The sequence below is a fragment of the Myotis myotis genome, unplaced genomic scaffold (assembly GCF_014108235.1).
Source record: "Myotis myotis isolate mMyoMyo1 unplaced genomic scaffold, mMyoMyo1.p scaffold_m19_p_8, whole genome shotgun sequence".
Taxonomy (NCBI): domain Eukaryota; kingdom Metazoa; phylum Chordata; class Mammalia; order Chiroptera; family Vespertilionidae; genus Myotis; species Myotis myotis.
The window spans coordinates 92,865,984-92,883,922 of NW_023416390.1; the positions used below are offsets into that span (position 1 = coordinate 92,865,984).

At 48.0% G+C, this 17,939-nt stretch overlaps 1 protein-coding gene across 5 annotated transcripts in view; it reads right to left on the minus strand.

Moving 5' to 3' along the window:
• Positions 1-844: 844 nt before the first annotated feature.
• ERCC3 (ERCC excision repair 3, TFIIH core complex helicase subunit) overlaps positions 845-17,939 on the minus strand; it is a 49,158-nt gene continuing 32,063 nt past the window's right edge. The window contains exons 10-15 of one of the 5 annotated variants that reach the window (XM_036318726.1): positions 17,074-17,276; positions 11,616-11,712; positions 10,451-10,568; positions 5,926-6,044; positions 4,019-4,171; positions 845-1,216 (exon numbers count right to left, since the gene is read on the minus strand). In XM_036318726.1, coding sequence (XP_036174619.1) covers positions 1,070-1,216; positions 4,019-4,171; positions 5,926-6,044; positions 10,451-10,568; positions 11,616-11,712; positions 17,074-17,276 — 837 coding nt within the window. In that variant the 3' untranslated portion in view covers positions 845-1,069. The other 4 variants (XM_036318727.1, XM_036318729.1, XM_036318728.1 and 1 more) reach the window with 4 other exon arrangements.

Sequence of the window (17,939 nt, forward strand, 5' to 3'; positions counted from 1 at the left end):
GGGTGTGTGACCAGCTGCAAACAGCCATCATCCTCTCACCCAGGCTGGCCAGGCACCCCAGTGGGGACCCCCACCCTGATCCAGGACACCCTGCAGGGCAAACCAGCCAGCCCCACCCATGCACCAGGCCTCTATCCTATATAGTAAAAGGGGAATATGCCTCCCAGCACCAGGATCAGCGGAGCTGAGAGGCCTCCCAGCACTGGGATCAGTGTGACAAGGGGCAGCACCCAAACCCCCTGACCGCCCTGCAGCTCTGTGTGTGACAGGGGGCGGGGCCACAACCTCCCTATCTGCCCTGCTCTGTTCATGACAGGGGAAGGTGCCCCAACCTCCTGATCAGACCTGCTCTGTACCTGATAGGGGGGAGCTCCCCAACCCCCTGATCGCCCTGCAGCTGTGTGTGTGACAGGCTGCGGCGCCCCAACCCCCTGATCGGCCCTGCTCTGTGTGTGATAGAGGGCGGTGCCCCAACCCCCTGATCTGCCCTGCTCTGTGTGTGACAGGGGGCGGTGCCCCAACTCCCCTATCGGCCCTACTCTGTGAGTGACAGGGGGAGCTCCTCAACCCCCTGATGGGCCCTGCTCTGTGCGTGACAGGGAGGAGCTCCCCAACCCCCTGATGGGCCCTGCTCTGTGCGTGACAGGGGGAGCTCCCCAACCCTCTGATCGACCCTGCTCTGTGCATGACAGGGTACGGAGCCCCAACCCCCCTGATGGGCCCCAAGCAGCTCCCTGGGAAGGGCTCCCCCTCCTGCTCTGCCTGCTGCAAGGGTGGCCTTGATGGAGGGTCAGCACCCAGACATGGCCGTGCCTCTGACAAGAATAAGGACATCCACAGTGAAGAGTGGTCAAATGGTCCATTTGTTTATTCAAGAGAACAGTAAGAAAGTACACCTCAAATACTGCAAATATTATATACTGGAACGACCACTCCCCAACAAGTTTGAAAACCCTGGACTAACGCATGAAGACAGAACCAAGTTCTCATGCATTTTCTTTGAGTCAGATAGTACACCGACTTCAGGTGGCCAACGCTGGTGGAGGCTGCTTCGCCCGTGGCCCTGGCATCACTTTCGGAAGCGCTTGAACAGCGGGTGCACGTGCTTGCTGGAAGCCTTGCTCCGTGCCGCGTGGTACTCCATGTACACCGTGTCGTCCGCCCCAGACATGGAGCTCATGGTCCCAAAGCGCCGAGACACCTGTGGGGGACCCCGCTGTTTTTACAACATTTATCACAGTTTTATACAATGTTACAGTTTAACAACTCTCACTATTTTTAACATCTCATCTACCACTCACTATGTCTCAGGCATGGTTCTAAGTAACCATGTGTTACGTGTTTTACCTTATCCAAGGCCCACATCATTAGCACACCCCTTTAACACTAGATTGCCCAAGGAAGTCATTTTGACTGCTTTTTAATTTCAATTAGAAAAACAATTATGTATATAAGGACACAATGTCTTAGAATTTTGTGACTTTTTGTACAACATATAAATGCGTTTATTAATAATTGTAGTTACCTCCCCCTCCTTCATTTCCGGTATATATATGTGTTATACCTATATTGCCCAAGCTTGGGAAATTTTAAATAATCAAATGACTCTTATTATTGAATTGAGTAAATTTCTTATATGACCAGTTCGGCTCTGTATTGAAATAACAGTTTTCATTTTTTTTCGATTACCGTCACATGATAACATACAAGTACATGATAAATTGTCGATACTTGATAAGTTGCAGTTGCTCAATAAGCTAAACTAGTCCTTGTTATTTGAATCTTTATGCAGTGATACTTGTTCTAATAAGTTGTTTATTTTATTTCTTTTGCGCCCTAAATTCATGAAAGAAATGTCGAATAGAAGTGAGTTATTGGAAAAGCTAAGGAACATGAGTGAAGAGTGCTCCGATATTATTCTTTCACAGTGCAGTCATTCTGACTGCTTTTGGGCAATACAGGTATATACTAACTTTCAGTCTTTCTAGTGTTAAGAGGAGGAAGCTGGCGCACAGAGAGGTTAAGGAGCCTGTAGATCAGTGGTTCTCAACCTTGGCTGCACATTAGAATCATCTGGGAATCTTTTTTTTTGGGGGGGGGGGGGGTTGGTGGTGGTATGTGGTGGTGGTGGGCCTGGGAATCTTTTTAAAATCCTGATTTCTGGGCCTCATCCTCCAGAAATTCTGTTTGTTATGGGGTGGGGCCACATTAGTAACAAACAGAATTTCCGGAGGATGAGGCCCAGAAATCAGGATTTTAAAAAGATTCCCAGGTGATTCTAATGTGCAGCCAAGGTTGAGAACCGTTGCTGTAGATCATTCAGCTCTTGGAGGGTAGGACTGGAACGCAGCCGTCTGGCTGTGGAGTCCCTTCCTTACCCTAATGTGGCCCTGCCTCTCTCCATGACAAGTTCTGAAGAGAATTTTTTAACAGTGAGCACAGACGTCCCTCAAAATTCTCTACGACCCCACCGTGAGGCTGTGAAGCCAGTGGACAGCCAGCGGCCCTGCGCTGAGCCCTGGCTCTACGTGTCACGTGACCTGGGGCACACACGGAAGCCTGCATCCCAGTGATGTCACTTCCAGGGGGACCACACACCTGCCTAGGCCTGAGTGGTATGAACAGAAACCACTCCAGTCCAGGGTTTGCCCGAGTCCAGCCCACCCATGGACCACATCACAGCGAAGGAAAGAGGCCCCGGTCAGCACCTCGAACAGCGTGGCCGCAGGGGTCCCCCTATAGGGGGACTCAGTCAGTCAGACGCAAGGCGCTTCCCCAGGGCTTCCCTACAGGGTCCAGAGTTCCAGCCACAGCGCAGACCGAGGGGAAAGGGCCTCAGGCCGAAGGGAGGGCAGCAACCCCTGCCCAGGCGACGCTGCTTCTCCCTTCCCTGTTCCAGCCACTGCTCCCCTTTGGCTCTCATTCCAGTTTACTTTCAAAAGCACCAACTGCCGAAACCGGTTTGGCTCAGTGGATAGAGTGTCGGCCTGCGGACTGAAGGGTCCCAGGTTCGATTCCGGTCAAGGGCATGTACCTGGGTTGCGGGCACATCCCCAGTAGGAGATGTGCAGGAGGCAGCTGATCGATGTTTCTCTCTCATCGATGTTTCTGACTCTCTCTCTCCCTTCCTCTCTGTAAAAAATCAATAAAATATATTAAAAAAAAAAAAAAAAGCACCAACTTATACTTCTCGCCTTGCAGGCCTGGCTAAGAACTTTCCATGATGATACGTTCATGTATTATGCCCTATATTTGCCTGACACATAGGAGGCATTCAGTAAGTATTTGCGAAATAAAAAGTTGAGTATTTTCAGAACACTAAATCTTTTTCCAAACAAGTACCAAAACTCTACGAGTTGGTCCTCAGACTTGTCTGACAGGCTGGCAGGCTCAGCTCAGTGGCTGAGGGGGAAACCAGTGATGGTGACCTGCCCACGGCCAAGAGTGGCGGTCCCAGCCTGTCACGTTCCTTTGGCAGCCACCTAGTGCGAGCCTGGGGCCAGGCTTGCCATCCTGGGTGCCAACATAGCAACACTAACAAATGCTCAGGCCAGGCTGTTTTGTGAACAGAGCAAGAGACCAATTACAGCCACTGTGGGCTCAGCCATGAAAACAGTAGGTACAGAAGGAGGGACACAGCCCAGCCAGCAGGGCTCAGTAGTTGAGCATCAACCTATGAACCAGGAGGCTACCGGTTTGATTCCCGGTCAAGGCACATGCCCAGGTTTCGGGCTCAATTCCCAGTGGGGGGCATGCAGAAGGCAGCCGATCCATCAATAACTCTCTCTCATCATTGATGTCTCCATCCCACATTTCCTCTCCCTTCTCTGAAATCAATAAAAACATTTTTTTAAAAACAGGAATGATACATACCAATAGGTTAATACGTCATTACTATTCTCCTCTACAAGTTTTTCAGAAACCTTCATAGGCACATTCCCACATGACGGTACATGTGTCTACGCACTCGGTCCTTCAGGAGAACGGACACTTGGAGCCTCACCACTCGCTCACTCACCTGGCTGGACTTCGAGCCAAATTCTCCTGCCACGACCTCTTCCTCAGCGTCCAGGTCAGTGGCTGCCAGGACTTTCTGTAAGAGCTGCTGCTGTTCTTCTTTTGTTGAAAATGCCAACTCTTCCTCCTCCATGCCAGCAAGCTTTGTGATCACCTGCAAAGCCAAAGCCAGCAGGTGACACGTTCTGTCTCCTCTTCCTTGGCCCCCGCCGCCTTCTCCTGGGCCCACTGGCTCAGTCACTGCCCTCCCCCAGGCCGTGGAGCGCACAGCGGAGCAGGTCGCTACCAGTGGGGCTCGTGGGCAGTCCAGAGATTACGTTTAGGAGTCACCTTCAATACAAAGCATAATCCGTGACTGCAAGACAGATGCTAACAAAATTCCAGAGAAATCTGCTCCCAAGCCACAGCAGCTAAATGACCATTTACAGATCAGCAGGGGTCCTGGCCATTTTAACCCCCCTCTGGCAGTTTTCCCGTCCTGCAGCAGGTGATGAAGGGGACCAGAGATGACAGGCACCGCCGGCTGTCTCCTCCCCTGCCCCCAAGAAGGGCTTCAACCTCCTGGCTTGGACCCAGGGCTCCCAGCAGGAGGGAGCACTTACAAATAACAAAATGTCGAGAATAAATCTGTGAGATGTTTTTTCTAAAAGGGCAGGATGCCAGCCAGGTGCATGTGGTTTTTATTTCTTTGCAGGTAACTTACCACAAGGCCTTCCTACCTATCCCTGCAAAAAGCTTGGATTGATTAGAAAATGGCTCTCCTGGTGACCATGGATCTGGAGTACAACATGGGGCCCCTCTGCACTGGCTGGCCCACCCGTCGAGTCATGCTTCTGGGAACTCCGACTGGCTGCTCTCCGCTGCAGCACCAAAGGTGAGGAAGATAGAGAAGCTGCAGCCAACACAGACAACCCCACAGCAGGGCCTCTCGCCAAGCTCACCCTTCAGAGAAGCCAGAGCGCTCCTGAGCGGTGCTGCCGCTACCCCACGCTCGCCCAGGGACCCAGGGCAGGAATGCTGTTAGCAGCACAGACGTTACCGATATGAACCAAGGCCCCGATGCAAGGCCTTCAGAACACTGTTCCGAGAGTCCTGTCCTCCAGCCCAGCACGAGACGTCTGAAAAGTGTCCCTGCCTCCAGCTAGGGGAGGTGGTGTCAGACCACTCTACCCTCGTGTCTAAGGTTAGTAACAGAATCGGTGTTAAACACCCATAGTCTCTCTCAAGTCAAGACCCTGGTAGCCTATACACCAAGTCCTAGTGGTCCTCTTAGTCCCCTGCTCCCCGCATCTCCCTCCCCACCCCTCAAACAAAACCCCCTTGGGACACTGAACTCTGACATAAGCTTACTATTCGTGTCAGCAGGAAAGAAAATGCCTCAGCAAATGAAAGCTTAAGCTTTAGAATTTCCCAAGTTATTCAAATGCCTGATTGGTGGTATACCGGGTGGCTCTCATGTCTGAGGCCCACTGAGGCCCAGACGCACCAGCTGCTGTGGCAAGAGCTGTCCCAGGCACCTGGAGGGAGTGCCCCTTAAGAAAGTAACCCCAGGGCCTCAGACTAACATACTTAGGGCCACAGTTTCTTGGCACCTCAAGTCCTTAGCCTTGCACATTTCCCACCACCATCTAATGTTCTTTGCACAAGCCAACTGTAAAATGGGAGTAAGCAGATTCCAGCTTCTTGCTTCAGAGGTTCTTTGGGATGGTGGGCAGGAGGGGATCTGAGCAGTACGCTGCCTCACAGCCCCCTGCAAGTCACTCAGAGGGCGCCTGCAGAGGGCGCCCAGCCTGGCAGCGCCCACGCCTGAGCTCTGCCCACTGGGACTACAGGGCCCCACTTCTCCTAGAAGCCCGAGTGCAGAAAGGCTGTGGTCCTACTCTGACCAGAGACCAAATGGAAACATACCTTAAAGCTATACCCCTGATCTACCAAGAACCTCTGCCGCTTGGTTGAATAAGCCATTTCCTGTGTGTCCTGGGAGACCAGCGAGTAGAAGAAGGCATTGTACTCCTCTGCAACCATCCCTGGGGAGAGAGCAGGAGAAAGGACATGAGCTGTGAGCGCGCAGGACTCAGGGTCCAGGGCTCACAAGCAAACCATGCGGTGGGAGAGTTGCAGGCGGGGCGACTGCCCTGATTTTGCATGGGGATGTCATCAAAATTAAACACTTCTGTGTTTCACAGAACACCATCAAAAAATGGGAAAACCCAGAGAATGGGAGAAAATATTTACAAAGTATGTATCTGATAAAGGACTTGTATCTAGGTTACACAAAGAACCATTACAACTCAATAGTAAGACAGCCCGCCGGTGTGGCTCAGAGGCTGAGTGTCCACCCACAAACTAAGAGGTCACAGTTCGATACCCAGTCAGGGCACATGCCCAGGTTGTGGGTTCAACACCCCGTCAGGGTGAATACGAGAGGCAACTGATCAATGTTTCTCTCTCCCCCACCCCCTTCATCTCTCTAAAAAATCAATAAGACTTTAAAAAAAAGACAACAGCCAACACAATAGCCATCCAGTGTGAATGGATCAAAATTTTAAAATAACAGAAATAATAAAAGGCCAAAGTGAGAGGCAACAAGAATTTATTTGGAAAAAAACAAAAAATAGCTATTCAGGAAGCACTGATCCAGGCAGAAGCCCAGACCGTGTTCTGACCAGGAGCCCAGGCCAGCGTGCGGACTGCTGAGAAGGGCCTTTCCGTGCCTGGCAGGAGGCTTTCCCATGCGCAGACGCTCACGGAGCGCTGCCGGTTCTAGACCCTGTTTCACCCTCAGTCTGGGCCTCCTCCTGTCTGCTCCCTGGTGTCCCGCACACAGTTCGGCTGCCAGGCTGCTGGGCCGCCCGCAGGCACGCTGCCTGCTTTCCCACCCAGAGGCCGGGGCAGTGAGATGGGTGAGGCCGTGCCTCCAGGATGGCCGCGCCTCCACTGTCAAGTGGCCTGTTTATGTTTTTTTTTTATAACTATAGTCACCTTATTGTATATTACAGCCCCAGTACCTTATAACTAGAAGTAAATTTAATCCTTTTGAACACCTTCATCCAACACCCCCACCCCTCCCCCAAGTCTGGTAACCACAAATTTGAACCCATGTTTGGTTTGGGTTTTTATTTGTATTTCACATATAAGTGAGATCATACAGTTTAGTCTTTCTCTGACTTACTTCACCTAGCCTAATGCCCTCAAAGTCCAACCCTGTTGTTGCAAATGGCAGGACTTCCTTTTTTTAATAACTGAACACTCTTCTCATGTATAGTATCACGTTCTCTTTACACATTTACCTCTCAAAGCACTTGGATTATACCATGTCTTGGCTATTGTAAACAATGCTGCAATTAACATGAGGGTGGGGTTTTCTCTGACCTACTGGTTTCAATTCTGTCAGATATATTCCCAGAAGTGGAACTGCTGGATGACATGGCAGTTCTGTCTTTACGTGTCTGAGGAATCTTTACACTGCTTTCCGTAGTGGCTGTGCCATTTACAATCCTACTACAGCAGGCACAGGGGTGCCCTGTTGTCCACATCCTTGCCACCATCTCTCCTGTCTCTTTGGATGACAGCCATTCTGACAGGCACTGTGGTTCTGATTTGCATGTCCCGGATGATTGAGGAAGAGCATCCTTTCATGTGCCTGTTGGCCATTTGTATGTCTTCTTTGGAAAAATGTCCGTTCAGGTCCTTTGCCCATTCTTTACTGGGGTTATTTTGGCTTTCTGCTCTTGAGTTATATGAGGTCTTCATATTAACCTCTTATTAAGATATAATTTGCAAATCTTTTCTCCAGCTCCATAGTTTTGCTGATCATGCCACAGGTTTGCTGAATGTTTCTTGCACTGTGCAGAAGCTTTTTAGTTTGAGGTGATTTCAACTTGTTTATTTTAATCCCCACCAGAGGATATGTTTTCCATTGATTTTTAGAGAGAGTAGATGGGAGAGAGTGTGTGAATGAGGGAGAGAAGGAAGGAGGGGGAGGGGGAGAGGGAGAGGGAGAAAAAGAGAGAGGGAAACATGGATGTGTGATTGGTTGCCTCCCGCACACACATCAACCAGGGCCAGGGATCAAACCTGCAACCCAAGTATGTTTCCTTGACCAGGAACTGCACCTGAGACCCCGCGGTGCACGGGCTGGCACTCTGACCGCTGAGCAGCACGGGCCAGCTATTGATTTTTGCTTGTTGCTTTAGGTGTCTTATCCAAAAAATCATGGCCAAGACACGTGTCAAGGAGCTTTTTTCCTGCGTGAGTTTTACATTTTCTGGTCTTTTATTTAAGTCTTTAATCCACTTCAAGTTAATTTTCTAAGTGGTATGAGAATGAGGTCTAGTTTCATTCTTGTACATGTGACTATCCAATTTTCCCAGCACCATTTATTGAAGAAACTGTCTTCTCTCCGGTGAGTATTCTTGGCCCCCTTGTCAAATACTAGTTGGCCATATTCGCTTAGGTTTCTTTCTGTGTTTCTGTGCCAGTGCCACAGTTTTGGTGACTCTGGCTTTATAATATAGCTTGAAATCATAAAGGGTGATGCCCCCACTTTGCTCTTTCTCGGGATTGTTTTGACTATTTGGGGTCTTCTGTGGTTCCATATAAATTTTAGGATTATTTTTTCTAGTTCTGTAAAAAAATGACATAGGAGTCTTCATAGATAATGCACTGGCTTTGGGTAGTGTGGACATTTTAACAATATTAATTCTTCTAATCCACATAGACAGGATATCTTTCCATTTGCTTGTGTTCAACTTCTTTCATCAATGTCTTATAGTTTTCAGTGGAGAGATCTTTTCACCTCCTTGGTTAAATTTATTCCCAAGTATTTTATTATTTTTTATGCTACTGTAAATGGGATCATTTTATTTCTCTTTCAGAAAATTCTTTGTTAATATATAGAAACACTACTGATTTTTGTATGCTAACATTTGTATGTTAACATTTTAATAAACTGCAACTTTACTGAATTCATTGATTAGATCTAACAGGTGTTTTTTTTTTGGTGGAGTCTTTAGGATTTTCTATTGGAAATCATGTCATCTGCAAATAAAAACAATTTTACCTCTTCCTTTCCAATTCTGATGACTTTTATTTCTTTTTTCCTGCCTGCTTGCTTTGGTTAGGACTTCTAGTACTAACCTGAATAACAGTGGTAAGAGTGGGTATCCCTGTCTTGTTCCTAATCTTAGAGGAAAAGCTTACAAGCTTTCAACCTTTCATCATTGCTAATTTGCCAACACTCAGTTTGCTAATATTTTAATGAGAATTTTTGCATCTATACTCAGGGATATTGGTCAGTAATTTTCTTTTCTGTAGTGTCCTTTTCTGGCTTTGGTATCAGAGTAATACTGGCCTTGGAAAATAAGTCACATATAAATATATATATAAAATTCTAATTCAAATTCAAAGGGTTTTCAAATCACATTTCTTTCTTTTTGGTGTTAAAAGGAGTAAGTCCTAAATTACTTTCATATATGCTAATCAGATTATGCTTGTCAGTCTATAAAAGCTATAATTTGTCCAGCAGCCTACTATATTCTGTTATGTAAGTCTCACTCCTCAAAATAGTCCTGCAAGATAGGTTGTCCCTCCTACTTTAGAGGGAAAATCAAGGCTCAGAGGGACAATTTACTTGTCCAAGGCCACATGGTTAGCCTGTGCTCAAGTCCATGTTTGCTATTTCTAACTTGCCCTGTTCTCCACTTTAAACACAATCAATTAGTTGCTTCTTAAACATATTCAAATACAGTACAATTCCATCATGTGCCCACTAATGTTGTCATTTTCAAACATCCAACCAGTCCAGATGCCTCCTAAGTATGTGGATTCCTTGAGCACAGGGCCCGTGTCCTTGTCTTAGGACAGCCTGGTCCTAGAAAGGTGCCACCTCTGAGCAGCAATGTTAGTCCCTGTCATGCCTGCAACCGAAGTCCAAGGCCTGTTAACGCCCACAGTTAACAAGCAGAGCACCCACGCCCTGTGCTTCCCATTTCACAGGTTGTGAGGGAGGTGTCCAGCTGTGGCTGCTCAGTAACCTGTGGTTACTCCTAACTTGAGGTTCAGGGGACAGCTTCCAGCTCTGACACTTGCAGAGGTGGTCGAGCTCTGCTTTCTCCCTTCTATGTCTGTATCATTAAGCATTGCCACCTAGCTCCTCTTATTATCTACGTGGGTAAGAGCTCAATTTAGAGGGTATCTGCGTGAGTTCCAGGCAGCCGTCATGGAAAACATCCACATACTCAACCCCAATGCCTGGCAAATGACAAGGGCCAAGGACACCTTGGTCCTCGCTTTGGGACTGCCTTCCTCAGAGTATGCCTGGCCCAGGAGCACCAGATCACCATCACACAAGCACAGCAGCTCAGCCCTCCCCCTCCCATCTGAGGTGGCTCAGGAGGGACCTCCCGGAGCAGAACGGAGAGGCCACCTTTACCTTTTTTGGCTCGGAGCACTCGCCCTAGCCTCTGGGCCTCCTGCCGCCGGGAGCCACCGTGAGATGAGATCTGAATGAGAACATTTGCTTCTGGCAGATCAAATGATGTGTCACCCACCTATGGAAATGAAGTAGCTGTGTGTCTGGGAAGGTTTTCATATATGAGGCGACAAGAGAAAAAAACCAACTGGCCTCACACTTAAACAAGCTCTGCAGATACTTTAGAAAAGCGATCACTACGCTATTCCTATGCCAGGGCCCTCCGATGCAGCAGCCCCTCGAACCCAGTGCGCATGCTCCTGAGAGCCGTCCCTGAGACCATCGGGACCCACAGGCACCACCCTCCTCTCGGCCGCACTCCGTGTGGGCTGCTAACAGCCCAAGACAAGAGGCCCCATCAACAGAGGCTTTCTGTGAGTGGCTCTTATTTTTTGCTACAGAAATACATCTGCATCAAACCATCCACACTCTTAAATGGAGGCCACGGGGCCAGCAGCACGTGTCCGAGAGGTGACCTAATGGGTGCCACTGCCTTCACTGGGCTGGATTCTGATTCAGAGCAGCTGCGTCAGTTTGGGGGCTACAACCATCTAGATCCCCCCCACACACACACCACCACCACCATCAAAGTTTGGTACTTAGAGACCCAGCCAAGGTCATTTTTATGGGTAAATCTCGTTTCTTTGGGGTTCTGGGTCTATTCTCATCTGAATGACTGTTCCAAACAGTTGGGCCACAAGCTTCTAATTGCAAATGAAAGCCACCCCCCAGCCAGGCCGACAGCTCAGCACCCACCACGGCACAGCAGGAGCCAGGCCCAAGGCTACCCACGCCTGCAGCATCTCCCACTCCACAAAGAGAATCTCATCCAAATGCCTACTTTTGCCCGAGTAGGTGATGAACTTTCCCCTTTTATAAAGAAAATACAACTTAAAATTCCTGCATCCCAAAAAGAGATGGGAAAAACTTGAGTCAAGCAAAAGGACTTTAGAGATTATGCATATACATAAAACCCTAAATCTACTTCTTCTACTACCCAGACACTGGGAAGGAAAACTGACACGTGATGTTCCTTCCACAAACACCAACTCACTGCCCAGATATCAGCCAGTGCCCCAGGCCTTGGGGCTGCTGGGGCCTCACCATCACTGCATGCCACACAGACCTTGGATATGAAGATGGTGTTGATTTTGGGGTTGTGCTTGAAATTCTGGAGAATCTGCATCCTTTCTCCCTGGGACGTAGGACCATAGATATAGGGTCTAGAGAAGAACAAGACCGTATTAGGAAGACCATAGAATCACTCCTCAATTACCCTAAAAACACATGAGAGGGAAAAGGAGCTCCTGCAAAGTGCTCTCTCCCAGGAGGCCTGCCACCCAAGAATGTCTGCAGGAGACCCATAAACATGAGTGGCAATGCACCTTCCCCACCCCCTTCCAAAACACACACACGCAATCCCTTCACCGCTGAGCTGAGGTTCAAGGTCACCATTCTCCCTGGGATTCCCTTTTACCTTTTTCTTTGTTTTTGGACTAGGTCTCTAGCTCCAAGCTTGGTGTCTATACAAAGAGAACCCCCTGGATTTCATGAAGCTCAATGAAGGTGGCAAAGGAAACAACGCTATTTGTAAACCAAAGCTTGGAGCAACTCTTTTCCTAATGACACAGGCATTCTCCTCCAAGAAAGGAGTAGAAAGGAGCCCCCTTCCAGACTTTTCTCTACTGACCTTCTTTAACACCAAGTTCAAAACCCAGTTCTCTGCCAAAGAGCACCACCATATCTGGCGGCCTCGCTGGTCATCCGTCACCTCTCGGCACCTGGCAATGCCATTCACGGAATGACCTTGTTTCTGTGGCTTTCTTTCCCGGGGTAACAACAGTGATGGCGATGATAACAAGGACAACTACCGCTACACAGGTCCCACACACACCAAACACCAAGCAAGATGCTATGCTGAAAAAAATCCATCCCTCCCTGCCGACAGTGCTCAGACTGTGAAAGGTAGTTTCATGTTCCCAATTTACACACGAGGAACGAAGGGGCAGGAGACTGGCAAGGCTGAACCCAAGTGTAAACACTCCACCTCTCAGGCCATTACATGGAAGGCTCAGAAGGGAGCATTTCTGACCCTCCACACGCTTCCCAACCCTGTGCTACTAACTAGGAATGGGTGTACCTGAAAGAGCAAAACCCTTGCCGTGGGGAAGCAGGGTGGGGCTTGGGACAGATGGACACCCAGGCTGATGGCCTCAGGTCACCCCAAACACTGCAAGCCTGTCATACAGAGTGTTCGGGCACCACACAAATCTTGTTCTTTCCTCTGCGTGTCATGCTAGGAAACCCCCTCTTCAGAGCCACCTGTTTCTCAACACCCAAGTTTTATGTGGCTCGTTTTCTCCTCCCCCATCATAAGAAACGACTCACATGACCGTGAGCCCTGTTTCTAAAGACGCCCCACACAGGAAATGAAACAGAAGGGCAACCGACCTGCAGAAGGGCCCCTCACATAAGCCGAGCACCGAGTAGATGCTGGGCACAAGAATCCTGAGGCGGTGCTGGTAAGGAAGCCCACGTGACAGAGCGAGGAGGCCGAGAGGCACACAGCACCCCCGAGGTGCACAGCTAATAAGAGGAGCTGCTGGGAGTCAGGTCCAGCCGTCAGAATCCAAAGTGGTGTCCTTCCCACCTCATATCCCAAACAACCCACAGTCTCTCCTGCAAAGTCCTGAGTGACGCCTATGCCTTTTTTATTAAGGCTGGATGAGCCAGAAGCTCGGAGATCCCCACCCCACCTCAGTCCTAAGCACATGCCTTAAAGAAAGAAAACAAGACAAGCAAAAGCACTTCATATACTTAAAGGCCAGAGGTACACAAGAAAGAGAAGTAAAAGTTGTAATTATCTTTCCAGTATCCATCAGAGAGCCATGACCTGCTGCCCTCCATGGTGCAAGACAGGCACAGATTCGACAGTGCCGGGCAAATGCGTGTGCCTGACCAGGCAGATCTCAGGAGACGACAACCAAAGGACAAGCCTCAGGTGTGTTTGAATGCAGGTGTAGGGCAGGGCCCTTGAAGAAGGCTCCAGGAAGAATCTAGATGGAGCACTGAAATGGCGGGAGGGGAGGGGAGAGAGAAGACAGCTATTAAATAGGACACAGTAAACACGCATTGCTTTATTGCCCCTCTCAAACTGTCACCATGCAGAATTAAAAAGAGAAACCCACAAGGGCAAAGAGAACAGGAGAAGTAACAGCAGAACAGAGAGTGAACAATATTGTGGAAGTCAACACACAGAGAGGAAGCAGATGCCCAAACCCGCACGAGGGAAAGCCAGCACAAACAAGCTCTTATGTGCAGAACACACAGCGTTCCAGACCTAGTCGCCAGTGGCCTGGGAAGGGGGCGGGGGTCAGACAGCAGACAAGGGCTGGCCGAGTATCAAATGAGGAGCAGGGTGAGGCCCCAATCCCAGCAGCCAGGTGTGCCTCCTCGCATCTGGCAGAAACCTGGAGGCTTAACTTCTAGGTTCATAGAGGCATAGAACTTAGGGACCTCAGGCAGAGCTGAGGGCAAAGGTGAGACTGAAAGTGAATCCCTTTCTCCCTCTCCCCCCACATGCTGGCAGCCAGGAGACCCGAAGATTCCTCTCTGGAGAAGCTGTCATGCCCAAGAAAGACCTGGAGATACTGGCATTTCTCAATCTCTTCATGCGTCACCAGGTTCCTGCCCATCGCGCATGGTGGGGTCCACAGGTGGGCTAAGCTATTCAGAAGGCCAATTTGCTTCTTAGTGGCTGACTCCCTTTTTTCTTTGGTACCAAATTACTTTATTTGAAGGAATGGTACAAATGACAGTCACGAGTGGATGATTTCGTACAAGTTATAGAAAAGGTAAAGGCAATTCAACGTGCAGTGTTGCTTTGGTGACCAGGAAGTCACCCCGAGGCTACACGAAGCAGCCTAACTAGTGACGGACTCTTAAACAAGAAAATACAGCCAGGGATCACCAAGTCAGACAGGCTCTGCAGACAGAGGGAAGCAATCAAAATAATGAAACTTGAAGAGAGGAGACACAGTGCAGGAACAGAAGAAATGTCAAAGCTAGACCAGCCCAGAGAAGACACTGCATGAAACAGGAACAGTCAGCAAGGAAGAGTTCTTGCAAACTCACAAATGCTTCAATAGAAGGGCTGGCAGACAAAGGGAGAAAAAATTGGAGAAAAAAAGAAAACTGGGAAAGTTGTTCCAAGACCTAACATCTTACAACAGGGATTCAAAGAAAGACAGAACAGAAAAAGAGAAGATGAGTTAACAAAGAAAAGAAAGTCTCAAACTGAAACACGAGTTTTCCTATTAAAAGGGTCTAATGGCCCTGCCCAGTGCTCAGTGGTTAGAGCATCAGCCCCAAGCACTGAAGGTTCACAGGTTCAATTCCCGGTCAAAGGCCTGGTCGGTTGGGGGTGTGCGGGAGGCAACCAATCAATGTGTCTCGGGTGAGGATTAACCAGAAAAGGGTTAAAATTGCCCATCACAATAAAAGAAAATGACCACACTAGCCATACAGTTTTGAAATCTCAAAAAAGATTCTAGAAGCTTTCTGAGAGAGGAAGCAGATGACACAGCAGACCCTGTGCAGAGAGGGATCAGAAGGGCACCAGGCTTCCCAGCAGGCACAACGGAAGCCCCAGCAAAACTGAGCCTGCCTTTACCATTCTGAGGCCCAGCCAAGCTACTCGTCAAGCGTAAAGCTGAATAAATAATCTGCAAGGGAAGTCCCAAAAAACTTTCTTCCCTCCGGAATCTACTGGAGGATGTGCTCCTTCAAAACGAGTGACTAAGAAAGAGGAGACTTGAGATACAGAAAAGAGGGCTCCCACACAGGGAAGAGGTCGGGGAAGGACGGGATGCTGTCAGAGGGAGCCCACGACTCTGCTGAGCAGCGGTTCTAGTCCGAGAGGTGGCGTGCTGGTAGGCACCCCGCCAGGGAGAGATTTAAAAAGTACTGACGTGTCTGACCCTGCTGAGAAGGGTTCATGTTGCAGGAAGGGTCTGAAGAGGAACAATTAAGTCTGTTAAAAAAAAAAAACCTAAAGCAATGACAGGGAAATTACTAACTCCAGAAGAAAAAAAAAAACAGTATTACTTGAAATGTTGAAGGATATTCTTTAGGAAGAGGAAGAGGAAGAAGAAGAAAAAAGATTAAAAAAATAAGAACAATAGAATGGCAATAAATACATAGCCATTTTACAATGTATATTATCAATAATTGAATCTAAAAATCAAAATAAGTGAACAAGGAATCTGATGAACAAAATAAAATGGTGAATAAAATAGAATCAGAGGCATGGAAACATGGAACAGACTGAGAAATCTCAAAGGGAAGTGGGGAAAGTAGGTGGGAAGAGATTAACCAAAGATATTTTGTGTGTATGTTTGTTTGTTATTTAAATCTTTATTGTTGAAAGTATTACATATGTCAACTTTTTCCCCCCAATTGACCCCTTCTATCCCACCCCTGCACTTCATCCCAGGCCTTCACCACCCTATTGTCTGTGTCAAAGATCTTATATGCATATAGACATTACCTATGGACACAGACAATAGCGTGGTGAAGGTCTGGGGCAGGGTGGGAACCGGGTAGAGGGGGACAGTAGAGGGGAAAAAGGGGGGGACATCTGTAATACCCTCAACAGTAAAGATTTTTAAAAATTAAAAATTAATTAATTAATTAAAAAAAGAAGGTGGCTGCCTTTGGGGAACAAGAATTGTGGGTGGAAAGACTGATACACGAACTGTGGTTTTTCTTAACTACTATGTTACTCTGATAAAAAATAAAATCTTTATACTACCAACAATAAAAGGTTTATTTTAAAAAAAAATAAAAAAATTAAAGGTACAATTTTAGAAATTTAAGAAAAGTTAAATTTTTTTTGTCTCAGCTTTGTCATCTGTAAAATGGGAACAATGCAATTGAATTCCTTGCATGGGTGAGGATTAAGTCACAGCTTACTCAAGACAAGCTGGTCTGCATGGCCACTGCCCTCCATCCTACCACCCCACAGGAAGAACAGGGCCTGCCTGCAGAAAGGGCCCTTCCTTCCACTACACATACACGCCCTTGAGGCCCACAGTCCTAATCCTCCTTACTTGGCAGAGAATTTACAATAACTAGGCTTTAAACACAGGCATGTGGGCTGGTGAGGACTCTGGTATGTCCTAAGAAGCTTTCTCAAGGGGAGGCCATACCCGGGATGCCGGCCAGTCTGCCTTGCCTCCCTGGTCCCTGGCCCATAGCCTGACCTCATTACAACCCACAGTGCTCACTTGGTCTGAAACTCCCAATGCCAACCTCTGCCCACCCTTGGAGTCCAGGTCCAAAGCACCATTACTCTAGTCCCTGCTCCCTGGGCTCAGGGTGACCAAGCCCCCTTTTCTGTACTGTAACCTCTAACTCCAACCACTTGTTCCTCTGTCTTGCCTGGTTCCTGGGGCTGGGGCCACAGAACCAGACCTTTGGATCCTAGAAGTTCCTAAAAGCTTCGAGAAAAACCAGTCACCTCTGCACTCTCACAAAGGGACGGTAACTGGCTTAGGAGCCAACTTCAACTGTTCAATTCTTACTTGTTCAGTCGAATGGCATATTCCTTCAGGGCAAACACATTGTCAGCAAAGACAATAATTTTGTCATTCCTCCTTTCATGAAACTTAATAAGAAACTGGCAAGCTCTGAATTTGTTGGGGTTCATGGTGTACAGCAAGATTCGTTTCTTGGTTTTGATTGCCACATACTCCCTGTAAAACTCAGGAGACATCGGGCACCAAACCTGTAATACAATAAGAATCATGGTTAGTGTGCAAGTTTATATATCACACAATTAGAAACTTGTGAAGACCATTCATTTAGTAGAATTAACTTTAAAACAAACAAAGGTTTGTAAATTATATCTCAATATAACTGTAAATACACACACACACACACACATACACACACACCCAAAACCAGACCCAATAGGTGATGTGGAGCCGGGCACTCCACATGTTAAACACTGCCCCAGACCTTTCAGTGTCTCTACGTGCAGGGAATTACTTCCACACCAGCTCCACACGAAGGGCACCAGACTGTCCACCAGTGGTGCGAGGGTCCCTCTCACTTAGACCCACCTCCACACAGAGAACTACACACACACTTCCTAGTTCTGCCTGTTCAGTGAGCCCAGCAATGATACTCTAGTATCAATGAATGCACCCAACACTCAGAACTTGGTTTGCAAATTACATTCTCTACTGAAAGAGCTCCATGGAAAATAGCTGATTCCAGGGCAAGAGCAGGACAAGTACCAGATGAGTCAGGAATATATTGCTGGCCCAGAAAGCAAGGAAGTGCTCACAGAATGATGGGGACATGTCATGTGGCCATAGAAGAAAGCTTGAAGGTGGTCTCATCAGTCACATCTAAAGCAATCTGAGCACCCAAATAAGAATGACAG